Source organism: Emydura macquarii, unplaced genomic scaffold (assembly GCF_026122565.2).
Source record: "Emydura macquarii macquarii isolate MOO-44397 ecotype Brisbane River unplaced genomic scaffold, CSIRO-AGI_Emac_v2 contig_3305, whole genome shotgun sequence".
In the NCBI taxonomy this organism is placed as follows: Eukaryota; Metazoa; Chordata; order Testudines; family Chelidae; genus Emydura; species Emydura macquarii.
Window position 1 is genome coordinate 3,113,978 of NW_027133442.1, and position 15,781 is coordinate 3,129,758.

Below are 15,781 nucleotides of genomic sequence, written 5' to 3' on the forward strand. Positions count from 1 at the left end.
CAAGTTGTTGGGTTTAACGCAGGAATTACTGGGTAAATTCTCTGGCCTGTATTATGAAGGAGGTCAGATTAGATGATCTCTGAAAAAGATTTTCAAAAGTGACTAATAATTTTGGGTCCTTCAATTTTGGGGTGTTCAACTTAAGATACCTTCCAATTTTCAGACATCGTTGAGCACCCTCCCATTCAAAACAGGGCCTTTTAAAATGTTTCAAAATGGACCCCCAAAAATGGAGATCCCCAAAATTACTACAGATTTTAAATCTGAGTTTATCAAACTACCAAAAAAAGCACACTAGCACTTTAAAAACTTATAAACCTACATTGTTTTAGTCATTCCTCTTTATTTTATATGCACCAAGTTTCAGGTGGTTTCATTTTCAGCAAGTGCCAAAATAGTATAACATGCTGTTTAATTCCAAGGTAAATGTCTCCCTAAGTGACACTTTACACCTATTGTTAGCAGGACACAAAACCACAGGATCTGAACAGGTGGCCCACCCAGTCCCAAGCCCTATCACTTACTGACAAGCCCCTCAAACAAAACAAACGGAACGACTTTTCTCGTTGGGAAAATCACTAGAAGAGATTTGAGTCACGCAACACTGGAAAGGAAATACAACTAGCCCCAAAGCTTACCACTCCAAAGCATGCAAAAGTGCAACCGGAAGAGAACGCACACAGCGCACATAACCTCACCTGTGGTTAGTTTCAAGTTCTCTGTCAGACTGGATATCTTTTCCTGGGCAGCAGCTTCTTCCGGCTGCTCCCTAGCACCAATAATCTCCACATTGTGCCAGGGAACCCAGTAAGTCCGGCCTGTAGATTGCCACAAAACCTGTAGGTGAAACAGACCTGTGTGATCAGACCTGCCACTTCCCCTGTGCCCACGTTATATAAATAGAGAAGGGAAAACACCACCCTCTCACCTGTATATATATGGGCACGTTCTGTGGTATCTAGGGGACACAGTGTGGCTTAGACTGTATTGATATTGGAACTGTTGCATTTCCTGGTTTTAAAGGGACAACCTTAATAGTGCATTAACAAGTTCTCATTAGCATCGGTCTCCTAGGTTCTTGTTAAAAAACAAAACATAAGTTCTACCAGCTTCACTTGTGCTGCTTGGGAATGCCTTGCTCTTGAGTTATTCATGGTACATCTACACTACAGCTGGGAACAACCTTCCCCCAGGACAGGCCAACAGACTCAGAGCCAGGGCACCAAAGACAACAGCGCAGCCAGGAAGAGCAGGGCAGCAGCTCATGCCCGAGTACAAAGCCACCCAAGCTCTAAGGTACCGACTCAGAAGCTAGCCTAAGCCACTGTACCCATGCCATCCTGCTATTTTTAACAAGCTAGTTCGAGCAGAGCCAGCACATTTGTCTACTGGTGCCAGGAAGCATGCTCCCAGCTCCCATCGTAGTAGAGGCAAAAACAATTTCTTTTAAACCAAGCAAAGGCCTTAGCTCTCAACACAGTTATGTACCAGCCAAATTTCCAAGTAAAGGTTAGTGCTTGGACAAAGCTGGCATCATGTATACAAATCTAAACATGGTTCTGCAAAGCCAGTGCCTTCTTCGCACTTACAATTTCTGCTCCTTTAGGCCACAGGCTTTTTAAAACCCTTATGAAAAACGATGACAAAGGGAGGATGAATCAGAGTCTAGGAACTTCTTAAAGTCCTTAGAAAAAAAAATCCCTCTTCACTAAAGCACGGGCATGGGCCTACAAGAAAAGGTTTTCATGATCAGCAATAAAAGGAACTTGCTGAAAGCGAAGGGAGAACTCTTAAATTGCTAGCTGCCCTGTCCTCCAAGCCGGGGGACAGTGAAATTGCTGGTGTGCCAGCAATCCTCCAGTTTTAACTTAAGGACTCAGTCTGTTGTACTGGTGGAGACAAGAGAAGTAGGCAGTAACAACCAGAGAGTTGCAGACACAACGGGATTATAGATTTTTATGCAGAGTAAAAGGGCTGGAACAAAAAGGGGACGTTCAGTGACCGAATGTTGTTGTGGAGGATGGAAACTGAATGGATGGGGGGTAAAGAAGGAATACGAGCAGGGAGGAGCAAGTCCATGAGGTGAAAGCTCTAAGCCTGGAGACTGAGCTCTGCTCTGGACAGCATACAGCAACTGATCGAATGAGGCTCGGCCATGGAATGGAGATGGGAGGGTGTCAAGAAGGAAGGAGAAACGGCAAGGGAGAGGATTGTTTGTTTGTTTGTTGAAGGAGATTATAAAATGGCTGGCAGGGCCTCCTCTGAGGGCCCAGACTCTGGAATTTGCTTCCTGTCTTGATCCAAAATAGCTCAGATTTGGTGAATTCCTGGCCATGCTACAAAGACACCTTTTTGACATGGCGTTTAGAGAGGGCAGAGAACATGCGTCCCATAGCAAGGGTCGGAAGTAAGCATCTCCTCTTCTGGGCGTCACAATCCCACCCAGTCTGGTCTCTAGCCAACCATCTCTTCACCTCACCTCCTCCTCTGACCACAGCCTTAGATCAACTCTCCCACCTACCAAAACGGGCACCCGTCTGCTCTACTCTTGATCAAGCGCTGCTCCCCTCTGGTCCTCCCCTCGCGGAGGTCCCTGTGCCTGGCCATCATCTCATCTGCCAACACAGCCTGCTGCGCCCCTCTCCTTGTCCCACTACTCAGCTGTCAGACTTCCAGCCCAGCACTACCAGGACTTCTCTGCTCTCAGCCCTGACCCCTCTTCTCCCATGGCATAGTCAATGATTCTCCACACTCCCCCAGTGCACCCAGCCCTACCATCCACTTCCTCCTCTGCTTCTGCGGCGGCACAGTGGAGCGCCTTTCGCAGACATCCCAGCAGGACTTGCTCACTGCAAATCCCATTTCCCCCTATGGCTCTGCCTTGTCCCTAGCCAGCAGCACCACAGCTGCACCATGCTCCCCACCGGGCCACCTTTGACTCCCTTCTTAACCCCTCCCTCACATCCCCCTCTGTCCAGGATCCTCCTAACTTCTGCAGGAAGAAAATCGACAAGATCCAAGTATAACTCCATCCTCCTGCCCCATACGCCCCACTTACCTTTCCCCCTCCACCCCTCGGCCCCACCCCCTCTCCTGGCCCCAACCGCTGAACCCGAAATCTCATCTTCTGTCTTCCTGTGATCCCTCTGCCCTGTCCCAGTGACCCTGTGATTCCTCTCCCTGCTGGCTCATTGCCCCCACAGGACAAGCATGCTTTAGTCCCTCCTACTTTAAAAAAACGATCCTTGCTTTTGCCCCCTTTGCCTCCACCACTGTCTCCCTTAGGCATCATCAAATAAACTGAATTTACCATCAAATGAAGCAAGGCGGATACTCTGAATTGGTTATAAACCTTCATTCAATAAAACCTTCATGATTTAATTTAGCTGTAGCCTCCGCAGAACATCCAATGGGCTGCACTGAAGCACCACACAACGCAGACCAAGTGTCCCTCTTGCACCAGAGTGCACAGAGCCTTGCTTATAGTTACGAAAGGGGTGCCAGAACCCACGGCGGATTTCAGAATGGGACACATTTCGGGAGCACCCTTCGCAAAGCCTCACACCAACACAACACCCCTGCCATGCAACAGTGCGGAATCCACTAAGGACCCCAAGTGTCCAAATCAGACTGCAAACTCCCTTAGGAAAGGGATCAGGACTTTACAGCACAACCAAGTCTTGGGAACTGCACCAGCTCCTGTGGAACAGGCTCCAAGACCTTCTAAGGCCTTAACCTGATCCTCCTGGCAGCAGGCTTCGAAGCGCTAAACCTTCAACCACCTGTGCACGACAACAGATTCCTTTGGATGAAAAGAGGCAGGACAGCAAGCGAGAAGGTTTTGTCCTTAACCGGTATAAGTTTCCAGAGCATAGGGGCCAGACAAGCATGCAGAAGGAAAACCAACTTTGATGCTGATGACAGTTTTCAGGAGAAACTGCAAGGGCAGATGAGGTGCCATTTTATCCTTATGAAAAAGCAGGACGTGATGGAGAAGCCGCTGGCACCTCGAACTCACTCATTCAGTCCATAGGATCGCAAAAGAGGGGGCCATAGTTATTGACAGACAAGGAAATTAATTCTTAAAGCCTCCAGACGAGGCTTACAGAAAATCTAAGTCAGATCCCAGGAGGCCAGTGGAATTGGAACTAGAGGAAGAGGAAAACAGGGATGCTTCAGGAGACATTTCAGTAACAGATGAGCAAAGACAAGTGCCCTGGCCACTAAAACATGACACAGTAACAGATAAAAGGGCATTTACCAAAAGCTGTAGACTCAGTGTGACCAGAGCAAGCAAGAGGCCTCTACGTTTACAGAAGTGAGCCTCATGCTGGCAAGGCCTCCATGTTTCCACCCAGACCAGAGACACAATTCAAACCTATAGTGACTAAATCGGCCCCACGATTCCATATCCGCATCTGATTCCAGGATCAACTGTGCGCAGTTTGTTAAGGGGGGGGGGCGCGGGCGGGCGGCGGCTTGCTGCTCTCACACTACCCTGGTTCTGCTGAGGCGGCATCAACAGCCGCAAAGACTCAGCCGCAACTGGATAGGGACAAATCCTCCCTTCGGAACCCAACCCACATGAAGACAAAGAGGAGAGGTGGCAGGCCCAACCCAGCCCAGCCGAGTGACCCTTTGTGGTCATAGGTCTCTTCTATCAACCTATACCAAGGGACCTGGGGCAAACCCATTGTCTTCAAACTACGCCCTCAGTAATGGATGCCTGTGCTACACGATTAGCCTAACTGGGCTTGCACAGGTGTCAGGGCATGATCTGCAGCCAGCGAGGCTATTCAAGTGTAAGTCATTGGAATTTAGTGGGCAACTCTGGTGATGCAGAAGGTAAACCAGAGCGTAGGACTCCCTCTCCCAAGTGGCTTTTCCCTGCAGGTCTGACCTTGCAGTAAGCACAAGCAACTCTGCACACGCACAACACGAAGGGATAGCTCCAGACCAGATTCTCACTTGAGGCCAGCTCTCCTAAATGGGAAGCGTGCGTGGATGAAGATGCTGCTCACCCTGGCCCAGGGAGCACTGTCTGATTGTGGATCAAAGGAAGCCAGCTCCAGAGTTCAAGCCAAGCACACCAGGGGCCTGAGCTGGCATGCGCAGCGAGGTTTTACCAGGAAGGACTGGAAGCAATCCCAGTTGCAGAATATCACCCTCCTCCCTCTCTCGATCACTCGCCTGCAAGGGGGGCATCCCATTATTTCTCTGCAGGAACTCGCCCTCGTCCCCAGCGCTGATCTCCTCATAGTCCTCCAGCATGCGCACCATCATTCCTGGCTTCAGGTTCTCCTGCATGTACTCCACGTAGCTGTCATGACTGAAGAAGTCTGATGGAGGCAACAACTCCTGGGCCTGCTCTTTATGTGGCAAGGGCTTTGGAGCAACCAAAGGCACCTGGATGGTGGCGCAGGCGGGAGCCTTGGGCTGGAAGATGGAGCGGACACCCCGCAGCTGCCTCTCCTGCAGGGACAGCAGCTCCATTCTCTGGCTGCGGTCCCAGCCCATCACCCGCACCAGCTCGGAGATGAGACTGGCCATGGCCATGCTGAACTCGAACTCCCGCTGCACGCGGCTCCGCTCCCTGACACGAGCGCAGGGCGCAGCACAGTCCTGGCGCTCCCCACTCAGCTCCGTGCCGCTGTTCAGCTTGTCCACGAGAGAGGTGACACAAAGATAGCGCTTCACCAGAGAGAACAGCAGCTTCCCAGGGATCTGCAACAGACACGGGCGTCAGAGCCATGGCGACGAGAGCTCCCCAGCCAGACCCCCCAGCTCTGAGTCGCCCCCACCCACCCCCCTGCCCTTGATAGGTCGCCTGCCCATCCTGGGCCACCACCACCCACCCCAACAGGCCTCCACCATCCTGCCCACCCTGTGCCACCTCCTGTCCCTAACAGACCTCTGAGCTCCATCCATCTCCGTACCAGACAGGCCTCCAAGCCCCACCACCCCTTCACCCCCGAGCCAGCCAGTCCTGCTGGTACCTGGGGCAGGTGAATCCCCTCAAAGGACATGCAGTGCTCTTCGGAGGACGTGGTCTCCGCAAACAGCTCCAGAAGGGTGTAGCAACTGTCGAAGTCCATGTGCTGCTCAATGCCGTCCTGCTGGCTCAGGGACAGGAGAACGTAGGCCCGACTCCCTGCAGCCGTGACAGACGCCAGCTAAGTGCTTTCCCTCACCCAGCCCTGCAGCAGTGACTCTGCCCCAGAAAGGGGAATCAGACACACAGAGCCACGCGACACCCCCATGACCTCCTATCCCACTTTGATGACACAAACCTGACAATCCCCAAGGACCCTTCAAACCACCACCAGGCAACTGAACCAACCAACCAAAATTTGGGGATATCACTGCCCTTGTGAGATTCCAAGGCCTACAGCATCCCAGGCTTTTCGCACTGCAGGAGGCCAAGTAACTGTCCAGAGAGAAGAGTGCATGAGAGCAAGAGAGTTCACCGCTCCCCCAGAACAGCGTAACAACGAATGAAACAAAAAGAAACAACAAAAGCTAACTTGCTGACAACACAGGTGACCCTGCAAAGCAAAATAAGAAGCTTGTGCCTTTGTTTTGTTGCTTTCTGATGGAGAAAGAAGCCTGACCACCCCATTCCTCTCTCCCAAAACAGCCTGTCCGTCTCATGTTTGGCATTTGGAAGCCGGGCCCTCTCCGGCCTGCAGGGCTGAGTGGAGAATGAATAAAGCAGGGACATCACAGGAGCCTCGGGCGTGAAAACTGCCCCAGTTGAGAGAAGGGAAACAGCATGGCTATTTAAAACTGATAACATCTCGCTTTAATGACTGATGAACATTTTGGAGAAGGATGCCTGTTAAAGATCCTATACTCATGCCTCTCAGTTAAGAAAGAGCTCACCACACACACAAGCTCTCAGACATGCAGCAGGCCCTCTGGAAAAAAAACAAACATATACTCCTCCTATCGTCAGGTTAAAATAAAACAAGCAAGAGAAAAACCTTTTGTTTTGGAAAGAGCCCTTTCAGGCCTCTTCTTACATTAGAGGAAACCAAAAAAGGCACAAGCACAGTTTTTTTAAAACTCTTTGTAGGTCACCTTGCAGATATTTTATCCCCCTGTATCAACCTGCTCATAACTTTCTGAACAGTCTCCTTTGAGGATGCCACTTACCACGCTTAGTGCTTCCCGAGGGTGTGTGTGAAGTCTGAGCACAGCCCTCTCAGCTGGTTATAAGTCACTGGACAACGAGGAAGGGCTCAGCACATGAAGAATGCTTTTGCTCACTAACCACCCAAGACAACAAAGCCAAATTACCAGCATTACCTGGACATGCTGCAACTTCTTTCAGATAAACCAGAGCTCATCTATTTAAACCCCTGCCCTGCATGTGGAATTTCCATTCACCCGGCTCCATCTAAGAGTCTCTGAGGAAATACTTGTCTTTTGGCCTAACAGATTCCACCTGCTCAGCAGAGCATTCAGTGCAAAGCCTTCGTGTGAAAACAGCCTCCCCAGGTCTCCTTCTCAGAACTGACGCACTCAGAACCAGACTTCTCTCTCCTCTTTGGAGATCACTCAGAACTAGGAGAAGGAGCTTGTTTTGCTGCTGTGCAGCTTCTTACCCTTGGATTTCTTAGGCCCTTATCTCCTCCGAGCCCTGTGTGAGAGGGGCAATAGTGCTTCTCCACCTGCCTGATCAGTACGATTACCCTCGCCAGATCACACTGCACAGGCTCAGACAGCATCTTCCACTTGGCTGGAGGGGTCTCACACACACCCCCACCCCAGTAGGGGGCGGGAGGAAGGAGGGACAAGAAGAGCGCAGAGACTATAAAAGAATGTTGTCACTTCAGGATCTGGGGGACTACGCCTGCTTCCCACCTCTGAGCTCGGAATGCCCATCTGGTCTTAAGAGGAACGGGAGAGACTGTGACGGGATGGCTGTGGCTACAAAAACTTGCTGAGGCAGGGTCCACATGCCTGGGCTGAGTTCTTGAGGCCTCTGGCAGCTCAGGTGCTAAGGCGGCAGCTGGACACATGGTGACACACTGCAGCATAAGCAAGCCACTGAGAGGACATAGGGATGGATAGAAGGGGAGGCTCTGCCATTTCCTGACAAAACAGGGGTGCCTGCAAGTGACCTGAAGGGCAGAGGAGGGGAGGACTGCTGGAAAAAGGGCACAGAACTCCCTCCAGCCAGGACTGCAAGATCTCCTGGCACGAAGGATGCCTCCTTCCTCACCCCTTCTGGAGCTAAGTCAGACCCATTAGCTGCTAAGTGGGTGAAACAGATCTCTCATTGGACCAGCTTATTAGCTGTTCTCATGGCCAGAGAACCCAAACGTACCACAGAGACTACAGAAAGAAGGGGAAGGAGGAACAAGAAGTAAGGAACTCCATAGGGTGGGAACTCCCCAGCTGCTTGATACTTTGGTAGGCACACCAGAGCTCTTACGACACTGCCCGGGCTGGGTATGAAGGAAGCTCTGCTCCTTGGTTAGCAGCTCCACGTAACCTGAGGGCAGGTCTACCTTCAAAGCACTACTGTAGTGCTTAAGTGAAGATGCTCCTATGCCAATGGGAGAGAGCTCTCCTGCTGGCAGTTAATCCAACTCCTCAAAAGGCGGTAGCTATGTCAGCAGGCGCTCTCCCATCACCATAACGTTATCTACCCGGGGTTGGGTCAGTATAACATTATCACACCCTGGAGAGACGCAGTTATACTGACGTAGATCTGTAGTGTAGACCTGGCCTTTGTCACTGCCCAGCAGAAACCACTGTCCCTGGGGAAAGGGAGGCAGGATGAATCAAAACAATCCCTCAGAGGAAGAGGATAAACAGGGAAACACCAGGCACTTCCAAGGAGCATGTTGTAAATCCACTGCCTTGAGCCATGTGCTAACAAGAGGCTTGGAAATGTTTTTAGCATCAAGCTCTCTCTTATAAAACACAAACCCCCCCCCGCCCCCCCGCAAGCGGGAAATGAAGGTTCAATGGATACTCCCAATGTCGGTGGGATTCTCCGAGGAGCACCAGATAACACCGCAACACGGCTTCTGAGTCCAAAACGTTGCTCTAGCCTGCACAGGCAGTACCTCATACAGGCACGAGGCCTGCTCTCTTCAGGAGCTCCAGCAGACAGAAAAGGGCGGGAAACTAATGCCAGGCCTCACAAAGCAGTGCAGTGCCCGTGCCTTGTCCTCAACATCTCACTCTGCACACTGCTCCACCTCACTGCTCCCAAGAAATTCTGCTGAGTTTGCCAGCCTCGGAAGTGTTTGGAGGACAATTATGGGACTTTTTCCTCCCTCTCATTTCTACATTCTGCTGAGCAACCTTGAGATCAGCAAGTCAGGCCCTCACCAGCCAGTCAGATCCCAACATGCAGGCTCCAGTACACCAAGAATCAGGACCCAGCCCCGCTCCCCTCCTGATACCCAGAAGAACAGGTCCCTGATAAGATCCTGCTGCCTGAGCGAGCCCCGCTCCAATCTTTTCCCCTTCCCAGAGAGCTCCAGGCTCCCCGCAGAGTGCCAATGTTCAGCAGCCTGGGCCCAGCCCAGACCTTCTCTGGGGCTCCTGGCCAGGAGATCTCACCTGCATCGTGTGAGGCCAGGGCCCTCAGCATCTTGCCGGCGCTGCGGCGGATTTCCTTCTCTTCATTACACAGCATCTCCATCAGCAGGTCCAGGGCCCCAGTCTCCTTGAAGATGCCGGTCAGAGAACCAATGCTGGCATAGGCGCTCAGCACGTGGATGGTGTTGAGGATGAAGGACTCTGGGCCCGAGGGCCTGGCCATCTGCTGGCTGGCCCGCCGCACCAGGGTCCTGACGTCAGCCTTCATCTCCAGCAGCGAGGCCTCGTCCAGCGTGACATCCTGAGGGAACGTGCTAGGCGCCTTCTCCTCCGTCACCCGCTGCCCCTCGGGTTTCCTCTTGCCCAGCAGCGTCGGGCAGCTGGCATAAGCCTCCTTTGCCGACATCCACATCAGGATGTTCTCTGCTTTGCTCTCTGCAGAAGAGGCACTGGTGCTGCTCTCCGTGCCCTCCTCCGAGTTGAGGATGCTCCAGCGAATCAGGTACTCGGTGTGGCCATCGTGGCCCCGGCGCTGCCGGATTAGCTCCTTGGGGTAGGCCTGCAGCTTGGGCCGCAGGTGCACTAGCAGGTTTCCGTTCTTCCTCTCGCCCACCATGATGGAGAATGTCTGTGCAGAGAGAGATGGAGAGAGTCAGGAGCAGGTTACGATCCCCCTAGAAACCCCAGTCAAGAGCTCTGGGAGAGAGCTCTCCAGGTGAAGAGCCTCTGGGACCCATCTGGTAGGGGAGGGGGCTAGAGATGGAGAGCTCTGTGCGTCAGGCCTCCTGGCGTTCTGCACCCCAGGCCAGACCTCTGTAGGCAACGCCCCAGTCAAGAGCCCCAGCCCTCCGAGGAAGGTGAGCGAGAGCTCTACTTGCAAACCTAAAGCTCCCTATGAGCCTGAGGTCCAGCCCTGAGTTAGTGGGGGAGCCAAACAGAGCAAGAGCCCTGGCAAAGCCATCCCAGCAGATGGAAGAGACCCAGGCAGGCCATCCCACAGGAAGCAACACAGTCAAATGGACAGGGCACTGGCCTGAGACTCAGGAGACCCGGGTTCTGCCCCCAGCCCTGCCACCTTAGGCAAGTCACTTCCCCTCTGTTTCCCCTCCCATGCTTTATCTGTCATATGTGTCTGCATTGCGAATTTTTCAGGGCAGAGACTCTCCCTCACTGTGTGTTTGTACAGCAAACAGCTCAACATCCATCACCACCTCCGAAGAGGAAAAGTCATTAACAGCATGTCTTAGGTTCAATATACATATAGTAAATTAATCTCACTGTATAAATCAATTCCTGCTGCCCTTACCTGAACTGTACACAAACAGTCTGAATTTCCCTAGTACTGAATAGGCAGGCTCACCAGAGCCAGACTGAGGAACTGTCACCTCACATCGAGGCAAGTAACATGGACATGATACCTTGGCACATGCAGACCAAGAAACTGTATTCACTTTCTGTTGTCGTCTCTGCATTTCAAGTTCCTCTCTGGCTTGCAGCCTATGGCTGGGAGCCAATGGCCAGCCTGTCAGCAGGAAACTTCCTATCAGTATGAGCAAAGATCCTAATTACATGCCCTGTGCGTAGCACTGCTCTCAGAGAGACGGGATTCCATCCTGGTGACTAGGCTGCACGTAAAATGCTGGGTTAGATTAATTTACACTGAGAGAGTGACTAATGGAGCCCACATGGCAGACAGCAGGGAGAAATGAATACATGCTGCCTGGATCATTTACCCACATGGCCAACAGAGTTGGTAATAAGGAGAGACATTGTTCAATTTAAGGCCGCTCTGGATCAGTTCTTTGAGTCACTGTCAACAAGCAGACATCACACAAGGAAATGAACATCCTTTTTATAACTAGAGGAAGGCATCTGCATGCAAACGAGGGCTATCCCGAGATACGAATGCTCTCTAGACGCAGAGGAAGGGAGCACATGCTGCACAGAAATCCAGACCTAAATCATGTAGCAAGGTCCCTGGACTCAACAGCACTCTGGTACAGCAGATCTGGGATTCTGTGGGAGCTTCCTCCAAATTAAAAAAAAAGGATTACAACATTTATTATACACATGTATTGCGATAGTGACCAGGACCCCATTGCACCAAATACTGTATAAACGCGGAACAAAAATAAGGTCCTTGCCCCAAACAGCTTACATAGAATAGAAACTGAACTAAACAAGAAAAAAATATAATGCACATAACAGCTCCCAGGTCATTATGATGGGACAGTCCAGTAATGTGACTGGACTGTAACCACATTTTCAATGTTCATGATGTGCCACAGTTTTGTGCTGGCAATGAATAACTGCCTCACAAAAGGTGTCAGGGGAAGCTGGAAGTTTTGGCAGCTGGGGTTTTAAGCACCCAGACAGCCATTTTAGGATTGTGTGATAAGTTCAACAGCTGACGGTTTTTTGCTAAAGTTCTCAGCAGCAAAATAGTGAATGCCATCAGGCTTCAGAGTAATGTCCCAGTGAGATGAATGGGGTAGTTCACACTTCTCAGGCTGTCTATGGACTCAAAACACTGCATTGGTTACACTCAGTTCACATTTGCATGGAAGTCTTCACAAACACATGGGGACTCATTTTAATGAATGCTTAGATTCTGAAGCACAGCTCTCAGACCAGGCGTGGGCTCTGTGGCTGTGGAATAGCAGAACTCCATCCACACTGCTGCACCATTCAAGAAGCAAGGCTGACTCACCACTCTTCCAAGCAACCCTGGCTCAGTGGACTCTCCAACCAATTTGTTGCAATCCAAGGTGATACCTTCACTGACAGCTTCCCCTCCCGCCCCCACTGCTAATGCTATCAATCCATTCCCACCTGCTGCTTTAGCCACCTGTCCCTATTAAAACGCAACTCCCCACATCTGATGTAACCTTAGACCCATAGAAGATTAGGGTTAGAAGGGACTTCAGGAGGTCATCTAGTCCAACCCCCTGCTCAAAGCAGAACCAACCCCAATAAATCATCCCAGCCAGGGCTCTGTCAAGCCAAGCCTTAAAGATCTCTAAGGATGGAGATTCCACCACCTCCCTGGGTAACCCATTCCAGTGCTTCACACCCACCTAGTGAAAACGTTTTTCCTACTATCCAACCTAGACCTCCCCAACTGCAACTTGAGACTATTGCTCCTTGATCTGTCATCTGCCACCACTGAGAACAGCCTAGTTCCATCCTCCCTGCAACCCCCTTTCAGGTAGTTAAAGGCTGCTATCACATCCCCCCTCACTCTTCTCTTCTGCAGAAGAAATAAGCCCAGTTCCCTCAGCCTCTCCTCATAAGTCATATGCCCCTGTTCATTGATCATGTACCTTAGTTCATTGATCAGCGACAGACTTTCCAGTGTGTGTCACATACGACACTCCGGCACCTCAGAGAAACACCCAGGACTTGCAGGAGACAGAAGTTCAAAGAACCAGCCTGCCCCTCTCCCCCCAAGCTGTGAATCTCAACAGTGACCCGCCTGAGCTGCAGGGTCCAAGGGCGTATCTAGCCGGGGAAATGGACCCGAATAGCCATTGCACACCCAATTACTCGGCAAGAGCGATCGTAGTCAATTTCCCCATGTAGATAAACCCTAAATCCTCCTCCGCGCCAGCGGGGCGGGCTGGCAATCCTACCTCGCTCCCTCCTCCAGGCCGCTCATTCTCGTCCCGCCCCAGCGGCCCCACCCAGCCTGCGTGGCCAGAGGCGAGTAACTCACTCACTCACCACTTCCCGACCGCACCGCCGGCCGCCCGCGCCCTGCATCAGCCAGGCAACGGCCCCAGAACCGAGAACCGAGACCCCGCCCCGCGCTTCCCTCTGGGCTGCGCTACCAGCCCGGGGCCCTGCCGGGAAAGGCTCCAAGCCACCGCCAGCCGCTGAGCCCCGGCCCCCTGCGCCCACCGCCGCTCGCCATCGCTCCGCCCCGGCCCCGAGTCTCCGCCCGGCCCAGCCCGCGACCCACGGCAGGGAAACGAGCTAGTCGCGGCGGCAGCCGCCACGCTCCTGCTCCTCCCCGCTCAGCAGGCAGCGCCCTGGCTCCGGGCCCGGCTCCTGCCCCCGGGGGCCCCGGGCCTCGCCCGCGGCTGCCCCGCTGAAGGGCTTCTCGGGCGGGGCCGGGCCGGGCCGGCCCTGCGCTGGGGGGTGAGCAGGGCCCGGGGTCTCCCTCCCCGCCCTGGGGCCGCGCCCCGGCCGCCCCTCCCCCTTCGCGGCGCCCCGAGCCCGGCCGGCACCTGCTCAGTCCGCGCCGCCCCTCTCCAGCCTCCGCTACACACACGCCACGCTTCCGGGTACTGCGACGCATGCGCGCGTGCTTAGCCCGGGCCCGCTTACGGGTCGGTGTGAGGGACAGACAGCGCGAGCGCATACGCCGCCTGCTGCTGGCCTAGCTCTGCAGAGCCGCGGCGCGCTAGGGAAGGTGAAGGCGGGGGCCGCTGCGGGCAGGGGCTGGTCCCCTCTGCCCCCCAGGGGGCGCTGCACGACAGCTCTGCGGGGCTGTGATCTGCAAGGGGCTGGGATGCCCCAAGCTGCCCTTGCCTGGCTGGCTGCATTCAGCTGTAGCCGGAGACTGGATCCCATGCAGTCCCCTCCCCCCCACCTTGCCCCTGCAGGACCCCCAATTTCCCATTCAGCTTCCCCCCATCTTGCCCATGCAGAACCCCACAATTTCCCATTCAGTCCCCCCCTCCCAAATCACCATAGCCATACATCTTTGTAGTGTCTGGAAGAATCTGTCAGCTGGAAAGCCCGTCTCTCTGCAGCAGAAGCTGGTCCCATAAAAGATATTCCCTTGCCCACCCTGTCTCTCTAATAGCCCAGGCCATAAGAACAGCCATCCTGGGTCAGACCAATGGCCAGGTGCTTCAGAAGGAATGAACAGAACTGGTAATCATCAAGTGATCTATCCCGTTGCCCATTCCCAGCTTCCGGCAAACAGAGGCTAGGGACACTTCAGAGCATGGTTTTGCATCCCTGCCCACCCTAGCTAATAGCCATTGATGGACCTATCCTCCAGGAACTTATCTAGTTCTTTTTTGAACCCTCTTATAGTCCTGGCCTTCACAATATCCTCTGGCAATAAGTTCCACAGGTTGACTGTGTGTTACGTGAACAAACATTTCCTTTTCATTTTAAACCTCCTGCCTATTCATTTCATATGGTGACCCCCTAATTCTTATGGTATGTGAAGGAGTAAAGAACCCTCATTTACTTTCTCCCCACCACTCATGATTTTATAGTCCTTTCTCATATCCTCCTCTCCCCCCTTCTTCGTCTCTTTTCCAAGCAGAAAAGCTCCAGTCTTATTAATCTTGTCTTGTATGGAAGTTGTTCCATACCCCTCAATTTTTTAGGCTTTTTTCTGTACCTTTTCCAATTCCAATACATCTTTTTTGAGATGGGGTGACCAGATCTGCATGCAGTATTCAAGACCGAGCTGGCTACAACAACACCGCATGCAAAGAATCCCTCGTCAGTTTGTACATTTGCATAAAGCCTCATAGCAATCCATCCTTCCTCTTGAAGAAAAAGGCCCAATTAGGAACCATCAAATTGTAGAAGTAAATGAGTAGTTACACAGGTGGTGTCAGAGAGAGGGATTTGGATTCGTCGTCGACCAGGGCACATCGTTCCAGGAAGAAGAATTGCTAGAAGGAGATGGGATCCACCTAACAGAGAGGGAAGAGCATCTTCGCAGGCAAGCTTACTAACTTAGTGAGGATGGCTTTAAACTAGGTTTGCCCAGGGATGGGGACCTAAGCCTCGAGGTAAGTGGGGAAGTGGGACACCATGAGGAAGCATAAGTAGGAGGATGCAACAGGAGAGGCCTCCTGATTTATACGGAGAAAGTAGGATAATCAGTTTTTGTTCAACATCTTCATTAAGGATCTGGAGGATGGATTGGACTGCACTCTTAGCAAGTTTGCAGATGACACTAAGCTTGGGGGAGTGGTAGATACAGTGGAGGCAAGGATAGGATACAGAATGACCTAGACAAATTAGAGGATTGGGCCAAAAGAAATCTGATCAGGTTCAACAAGAACAAGTGCAGAGTCCTGCACTTAGGATGGAAGAATCCCATGTGCTGCTACAGATTGGGGACTGATGGGCTTGGCAGCAGTTGTGCAGAAAAGGGCCTGGGGGTTACAGTGGACAAGAAGCTGGATCTGAGTTAACAGTGTGCCCTTATTGCAAGAAGACTAATGGCATGTTGAGCTGCATTAGT

The 15,781-nt window shown here is 52.4% G+C and overlaps 1 protein-coding gene across 1 annotated transcript in view; it reads right to left on the minus strand.

Annotated features, from left to right (window-relative positions):
• The window catches only part of LOC137143300 (cullin-9-like), a 53,670-nt gene extending 39,831 nt beyond the window's left edge, over positions 1–13,839 (minus strand). Inside the window, exons 1-5 of the mRNA XM_067533027.1 lie at positions 13,791–13,839; positions 9,583–10,189; positions 5,997–6,151; positions 5,191–5,724; positions 699–837 (exon numbers count right to left, since the gene is read on the minus strand). Of these exons, the coding sequence (XP_067389128.1) occupies positions 699–837; positions 5,191–5,724; positions 5,997–6,151; positions 9,583–10,177 (1,423 nt within the window). The 5' untranslated portion in view covers positions 10,178–10,189; positions 13,791–13,839. The remainder of the gene's footprint in view (positions 1–698; positions 838–5,190; positions 5,725–5,996; positions 6,152–9,582; positions 10,190–13,790) is intronic.
• Positions 13,840–15,781: the final 1,942 nt, after the last annotated feature.